The 7689-nt window shown below is 60.2% G+C and overlaps 1 protein-coding gene across 3 annotated transcripts in view; it reads left to right on the forward strand.

Annotated features, from left to right (window-relative positions):
* Positions 1 to 2826: 2826 nt before the first annotated feature.
* Positions 2827 to 7689, forward strand: part of R3HDM4 (R3H domain containing 4) — a 6599-nt gene continuing 1736 nt past the window's right edge. The window contains exons 1-7 of one of the 3 annotated variants that reach the window (XM_025196425.1): positions 2827 to 3027; positions 4535 to 4689; positions 5283 to 5401; positions 5960 to 6083; positions 6557 to 6642; positions 6775 to 6860; positions 7284 to 7339. In XM_025196425.1, coding sequence (XP_025052210.1) covers positions 2924 to 3027; positions 4535 to 4689; positions 5283 to 5401; positions 5960 to 6083; positions 6557 to 6642; positions 6775 to 6860; positions 7284 to 7339 — 730 coding nt within the window. In that variant the 5' untranslated portion in view covers positions 2827 to 2923. Of the gene's footprint in view, positions 3028 to 3048; positions 3846 to 4534; positions 4690 to 5282; positions 5402 to 5959; positions 6084 to 6556; positions 6643 to 6774; positions 6861 to 7283; positions 7340 to 7689 lie in introns of those variants that run through there. The other 2 variants (XM_025196426.1, XM_025196427.1) reach the window with 2 other exon arrangements.

Here is a 7689-nt window from a genome sequence, read left to right on the forward strand (position 1 = left end):
TGACAAATGCCCAAAGGCTGGGAAATGCGGGAGTCTTGTCCATTTCGGGGGTGTCACCGGAGCAGCACCACACCTGACCGGCCCCATCCCTTGCCAGGCTCCTAATAGCATCCCTTTGGCAAAGGCTTCCCCTCCGCTGGTCCCAGGGAGGGAAAGGGAGTCAATCTTGCAAGGCAGAGGTGCAGCGGAGTGGGAAGGGGCTGTGCCCTGGAGGTCTGCCATAAGCAGGATGTTGGGACCTGCTTCCTCACCTGCAGTTTAAATAAAACGAATGCTCTTACGCTACGTGTGATGCACGTCCGAGTCCCAGACCAGCCCTTCCGTCCATGGCATCTCTGGCATGGGAGAAGCGGACTCGATGGCTGCTCAGTGGAGTGGATGGGGCTGGGAGCCCTAAATGATCTATAGGGGATTAACTAACTGTTAAGTTCACGACTAGATGGGAGTGCTGTAACCTGGTGCCACGGACACGGAAGAGACGGAGGACCTGAGCTGGGCGACTCAATCGGCGCTTCTTCCGCGAGACCTTCCGCCTTTTGTTTCCTGTTGGCATCGGGCTGGAAGGTGTTGGGTGTCCGAGGGCAAGGGGGTTAGGGCTGGGATAATTGGGTAGTGACTCTTTGCACAGAGCATGCATCATGAGTCCTGTCATCCAAAGTCACCGAGTGCTTTATGGAGCTAAGGTAACGTCATCAGCCCTGCTGGGTAGATGGGCAAGCTCAGGAAGGGCACGGTGGCTGGGCAACTGGTCGGTACTTGGAGAGTTGCCACGTGTTCGTTGTCACACCACACATGCAATCGACTTGCAGGCTGTGGGCTGGGGACCCCATGCAAAAAGTACCTTACCATGGTATCTCTCTGGGACTAGTGCTTTAAAAGGTCCTTTGGCTCCCAAGGAGCAGGATTCCCACGCGTTTCAGACGGCCGCAGCCCTGCCGGCATGCCCGTTGCAGTAGCGTGGCCGAGGGCTGTCTCTGGGGCTGCTGTGGGAAGCCTAATTCTGCAAAGCCAGCTGCTAACCTTCGGGGGGATTCCTGCCATTGTCCTGTTGATGAAGTGGCAAATGCTAGAAACGGTTTAGAGATGTCTGGTAGGAAAATCGGCTGAGTTGTTAGCTTGTTTGGGGGCTGGAGAGGAGGGGGAAGCACTTTATTTGTTGCAATGATGCAGAAATCTGCCAAGTGCAGATCACAAGGCATGTGGCTTGCTTACCTGTTGGCTCTAGCTGGTTTTTTTTTCAGTGGCTGGAGGGGGTTGGGCTGCTCATTGCATTGCTGGATACGGGCTTCAGAGCAGCAACTTCAATGCACGCGCTTTAACTTTGTCTCTGCTTCCAAAGGCTTCCCGTCCTCGGATATCGGTAATAACCGGGCAGGCAGTGAAAGGAGCCTGAATTGGCTGTTGGAGCAAAAAGCAGGTTATGCGGAGAGCTTGCGTTCCCCCAGGAACATGCTGAGCAGCGAAGACCTTCCCTGGGGCATATTGACGGCATTGAAGCTCTGCCTGTAGACGACAGCTTCCAAGCCGAGGATGTTCTGTCCCTGGTTGCACGCGTCGTGTGACTGAGCTACGTGTGGGTGTGGGTAACGGGGTGGGGGAGAATTGGCCAGGCTGGTAAGTCAGTGGCCCAGGAAAGCCCAGCTCAGCTGTTGCCAGGAAGAGCATTACCTTGCTCCAGGGAACCTGCCAGCAGTTGCAGCCCGGCCTGCGCTGCTAGTTGAATGCCACGCCGAGCTAGCTGCACCGCGTGTAAGGGGATCTGGCCTGCCTGGCATGATTTGCACAGAGCTGTCTGGGACTTGCCCTTTAGTGCCTGGATGGGTGCCAAGCCTCGGTGCTCTTTACACATAGGCACGGTTCTGAGGTCACCACATCTTGTGAGTCTCCAGGATTGTGAAACACAACCCTTGCCCTGCCAGCTCTCAACCCGCAGGGGAGGATCCCAGATCTCACTAGGTGTCCTGGGATCCGGCGGGATTTTGGCAAGGCGTCGTGCCCGCAACCTGCTTCAGCTGTAATGTAACTGGTATCGATGCCGTTTGGTGGGATGCTTTACGTTGTCAAGCCCATAGCGGAGGGGCTGTGGCTTGTAGGTGGGGAAACTGGGGTGCTGGAAGAGAGGTGACGTGCACCAAGTCAGCCAGCAAGTTGTTGGCAGAGCTGCAATCGGAGCTCGCGCCTCCCAAGTCCCAGTCTGGTGTCTTGGCCGCTGGAGAAACCGAGTGGGTACAAACTCGAGCACCTGATGCATCCCATGCCCTTCTGGACTGACACCTCGTGCTTCCCTTGCCTTGGACTCGAGTGCATCACAACCCGTGTGGTGATCCACTCTCTAAATGCCTTCCCAGAGAAGGCTCCTCCGAGTACCGGGATCCAGGAGTGCCAGTGCACGTGTGATCTGCTCGGCCAGGCTTCAGGCTAAATGACAAATGGATAGTCTCCACCGGCACCGTGGTTAGCGTACAGACACAGGATGATACATTCAGGGTTAAGATCGCGGCGCAAGATGGATCAAATACAGCAGCCGCCTGGGAACGCTCCCTGGCTGGTGAAACCTGCCTGCTGGTTTAAGAGCGCTCTTTGCAGCAGAGGCTAGACGGGGAAACGTCCTTCCCCTCATCTTCACCACCCTGCTTTGCTCTGGGGAGCTGCAACTGCCTGGAAATCTCTTCGGATCTGAATCATTTAATGCACGTTGCCTTGCCTTCCTCCCCTTTCCCGTCGGATGAATCCGTGCCAATACAATGGGCCCCTTGGCTACCAGGATGGGTTTAGGAAGCCAGCTATCCGTCCTGAGCCTGCCGGTGAGCTCCACACGCTTCTACACCTGACGCTGAAGTGATGTGAAGTGGAGAAGGCACCCAGGGAGCTGGTTTCCAACCACCCTTGAGCCCAAACTGGGCTCCGTGCTGTTCCCCCACGCATGCCTTCTTGTGGGGCCCCCTCTGCCGGCCCCCTCCCCGGCTGGGAGGACTGGGAGGCTTTGACAATAGAAGCTCTGTCCCTGACGCTGCCCGTTTCGTCTGGGTGGGTGGAAAATGAGGCACTGAAGCAAAATGATAATCTGTCTGAGGTCCCATGTTGGTGTGCTGCCGTCTCGCAGCGTGGCCCTACTGTCTTCCAGATGCTGGGGGCAGCTGTGCCAGTGCTCCTCCCCGCATAGGGTATAGTGGGCTGCAGGCGGGTGCAGTGTGGGCAGGCAGGTTTCTGTGGCTATGGGTCGGGGATGGTGTGACCCTAAAAAGAGGGTTCTTCCCTCCCAGCTCTGTGCTGGAGCAGGGGGTGCCCTGTGCATGTCTCTTGGGCAGATCCTTGCTACCTCCTACACTGCTGAGTCTCCCTGACGCCGTGCGCTAGTCAGGAGGGGAGATTGATGACCTGGGTAGATGCATTGGGGCTGACTGCCCAGCTCGGGGGAGCAAGGGCAGTGAAGACCGGCTCTGTAAGCTGGCAACTGAAGCTGGAGCCCAGGAGACTTCTCATTAGCGTGTTCTGCCGCTTTCCTTCTTAATACCGAATGGAAAATTCAGCGAAGCTGCCTGGTGTCCGCAGGGACTGCCCATCAAACCGGCCCCCTGCTCCTGTCACTAAGCAGGCCCCGGGGCTCCAGCCGTGCAGATCCTGACGCAGAGCTGCGGGGGGAAGCGTGGATGGATGAGATGCTTTGGGAGAGTGAGTCTCGCCCTCTGGAAAAGAAACCGTCGAAGGTTGGGTGAATTACATTAACCCGGCGAGCCCTTAAAGGAAGAGGCAGCTGTGCCAGGCCTGGCTTGTTTCTCATGTCGGACTCCGGCCTTAAACATGAATAGATGCTATCAAGATGCAGCAAAGGGGCTGCAGTCTGGGTACGTGGGTTATCTTCCGCGGGTGCCTTCGCTGGGATGGTGCTGTCCATCGCCGTGCGGCCCGGAGGATTGTACGTCCAGCCAGGCACAAGCAGCAAGTGAATAGGCCGTTTACTTTAGCCAGCGGACTTGCTCTGACGATCAAGGCTGGTGAAATGAGCCCGTCGGGCAGCTCGAGTGGTGCTTGCAAGTGCCATTTGCATAACGGTGGGGGTGGGGGAAGGTTTCCGAACCTGTCAAACGAAGACTGTACTAAAAGCCTTTGCGCTTGGGCAGTGATTGAGGTTATCAGCTGCGGCTGCTGCCTTGTGGGCGGCTGATGGATGAGATAGCGCGAGGTAGCCCGGCAGGCGTGTCGCTCCATGTCTGCCTCTCCAGATGTCTCGGAGTCGGGGTTGGGCTTCGGAGGGCATTTGGAGACTCCTTTAGATAACCACATGCCTGGTGCGGACAGGCGTTTATCCCAGCTCCTATGCCCCCCACATAGAGCCCAGCTGATCTGCTCCCCCGCTAGCCCTATACAGCTTCCCCGGGGCATCTTGGTCCTGACTTGCCCTCCCCCCTCCTTTGCTCTTCCAGCCGTAGACCCCCAGAATCTCCCCGCTGCGCCAGCCCCTGGCAGGCCCGGGTGCAGCCGGGGTGCCGGAGCTGGCGCTCCCCCATCAGCGCGTTGTCTGTGTCCCCCGCAGACGGATCGAGGACTGCCTGCCCCCGCTGGAGAGCTCGCCCGCCAAGAGGTTCTCCCCGTCCAAGCGCAAGCAGCACTACATCAACCAGGCCATCCGCAACTCCGACCTCATCCCCAAGGCCAAGGGGCGCAAGAGCCTCCAGCGTCTGGAGAACAGTAAGGAGACGGCACACGCGGGCACCGCTTCCCTCTGCCTTCCCGGGGCCTTGCCACGCAGCTCGTCGGGGCAGGGTTGCCCAGGAGAGCCGGGCTGCTGGCACGTGGCCCTGAGCTCGCCTGTGCTGCGTAGCCGGGTGTTGATAAAGCAGCTGGAAGAGAGGCCACGTCACGGTGACTGCAGAGCTCTCTGCAGAGCGGCCGAGACGATGTTTTAAAGGCCCAGGTGCCTCTCCCCCGGGGCGCCCGACTCCAGTCCTCCGAAGCTTGCCCAAGGAGGCTTGGGTTGAGTCTTGGAGGAGGGAATCGGGATGCCTGGGTTATAAATGGGGGGAGCAGGTTTCCGAGGGATGGGGGAGCTCCCTATGTGACCCAGGCTGCAGCCCTGGGGCACGCTTTGAGCTGCCCGTGAGAGCAGGGGCTGTGGCAAAGGACTGAGAAATCCCCGCTTGACTCCAGTGCAGGGCCTGGCTCCTGGCTGCCCCGTCCCTGCTGCCTCCTGTCCGGTATCGCAGGCCTGGCCCCTGGCACTCGGAGCCCCTCGTGCCTGGCACTCTGGCCCCGCGCCCCTCACAGGCTTGCCTTTCTCCCAGCCCGCTACCTGATGACCCTTCTGGAGCGAGACGAGTGTGGCACCGACGAGGGGGACCTGGCTTACCCGGCCGCCCCCAGCATCTTCACCGAGGCCTGCAACAATGAGACCTACATGGAGGTAGGGGGCTCGGCCTCGCCGATGGCCGGGGGCGGCTGCTTGCTGCGGGCTGGCTCCGTTTTTGGCAGAAGGGCTCCCGTTCTGTCCTTCAGCCAAAGGGCTCTAGGACCCTGGTTGATCTCATGAGTCAGAGCCTCCAGCTTGCTTTGGGGGGATCCTTTTAAACCATCCAGCCCCAGTGCAGCTGTGGGGACACGGCACTGATATCAAAGTGCCTGAGCATGACCTGCTGCGTCCTGCAGCAGCTTTCTTCTTCCCCTTCTCTCGGTGGGGAGACTGGATTTGTACTGGAGTCAGTGTGGGTGTTCGGAGGTGTTGATCGAGCCATGCCAAGCTGGCCTGTTCCTCTCCATTCCCAGCCCTGGGGTTTCTGGGCTGCTGGGAGGAGGTGTCTGGACCGGCTTGTCCCAGGTAGGAAGCTCCAGGGATGGAGCAGGAGGCACTGATTTAGCCACGGTAGGAGCAGAGGCTCAGCAGGGTCCCAAGCATTGACATGGCCCAGGGCTGGCGGGGGGCTGGCACGTGGCAGCTGCAGCTGTGTGACGCTTCCTTTGTCAGATCTGGAACGACTTCATGAACCGGTCGGGCGAGGAGCAGGAGAGGGTCCTGCTCTACCTGGAGGGAGAGGCCAAGAAGAAGCACAAGAGGAAGCTGCCCGTTAAAGCGGAGGACAAGTGGAAAGGTACGGGGCTGGGGGAAGCCTGCCAGGACCCTCTGGGGTTGGGCTAGGAGCTACCTGCTGTAGCCTGACCTGGCCACGAAGGTGATCCGGGGCTCCCCAGCTGCTGTGGATCCTCCAGTGAGCAGAGGTCCATGCAGGTGGCCTGTAGGGAGGACTTGCTGCCTGAGCACTTGGGGATAAGGCTGCCACTTCTACCCCTGCAGCAGAAGGAAGCCAGCTCTGATCTCCCCTGTTCTGGGCAAAGGGCGACTATCATGGCAGTGCCCTCTCTGGGGGGGAACACTTCATGCCCTCTGCATGTGAAGAAGGGGAAACAGCTGAGCTGGACCCGTGCTCTCAGCTGCTCGGTCTTGCATGGAGACGTCAGTCCGACCTGCTGCTGCCTCGCGGCCGTGACGTGCCCGAGACGAAGCTGCGGTGGGGCAGGCTGCTCCCGGAGCTGACATGCGCATCCTGCCCCGTCTGTGTTGCAGAGCACCCCGCCTACACGCCCCAGGAGTGCTTCCAGCGCATCAGCCGCCGGCTCCGCTCCACGCTCAAGCGAGGCAGGATCCCACTGGTGAGCCCCCGAGTGGTGGGGGGCGGGGGGCTGTTCCTGGGCTGGGGAGTGGCGCTGCCTTGCTGGGGAGCCGGGGCTCCTGCCTCTTCACCAGCCCCCCCGACCCTTAAGGCACCTGCCTCTCTTCTGCAGGGGACCCTGGAGGGCCTGGAGGAGGAGCTCCTGGGTTTTTTCTCTGTCACCCCCCAGTCCGTGTACACCGCGATGATGGACAACAGGTAGACGGTGCTGGGAGGCTGCTCCTGTCCCAGAGGATGGAGCAAGCTGTGCAGGGGGTTTTGCACGTGGCTTCCTCCACGCTGGGTGTTCCTGACCCATCAAAGGACCCGGGGAGACGGGCCAAAGGGCTGCAGTGGAGAATGGGCCGCCTCTATCCAGCCCGCTCCTAGCACCCTCTGTCTACCGGACCGGAGGGGGTGGATCTGCCCCGCTGCTGGCTAGAGAGCATCACCCCAAGAGCGACAGGAACCCGCTGCTCCCGTGGCTTGTCCACCCTGCTGGGTGCCACGTGCCATGAAATCTCCACCCCGGGGCTCGCAGCGGGGGGAGGAGGGAGCCCCCAGGGCCTGGGGAAGAGGCAGAGCTAGAAAACCTCCTGTGATCTCACCCCACTACTTCTGGATCCCTTTTTTCCCCTCCAGCTTTGAGCGGCTGCTGCTCCACGCGCTCTGCCAGTACATGGACCTCGTCTCTGCCAGTAAGAGCCCTCGGATTTGTTTTTTCCTTCCTCCCCTTTCTTAGCTTTCCTCCTCTTCTGCAGCCCCTTGGCCTTGTCTGCTTGGCCACGTAGCTAAGCAGGGCTTCAAATCCAGGCTGCCTCGGCCCCTGGCTGGAGCATGGGGCTGGCAGCCAGGGGTTTTGGCTGTGCTGGGGGCAGCGATGGGCCTTGGGGGGGCTCTGTCTGTTGGCTCCAGGGCTTCATTGCCTCCCCTCACACGGCGTGTGCAGGTCACCACAGTGGGTGTCAGCCCTGGTTTGTACTGGGCTGTCTGCATCCTGCGCTTCCAGACATCCAGCCCCTGAAACGAGCAGGCGGGTTCAGCCGGG

Source organism: Alligator sinensis, unplaced genomic scaffold, assembly GCF_000455745.1.
Source record: "Alligator sinensis unplaced genomic scaffold, ASM45574v1 scaffold1295_1, whole genome shotgun sequence".
NCBI classification, from domain to species: Eukaryota; Metazoa; Chordata; order Crocodylia; family Alligatoridae; genus Alligator; species Alligator sinensis.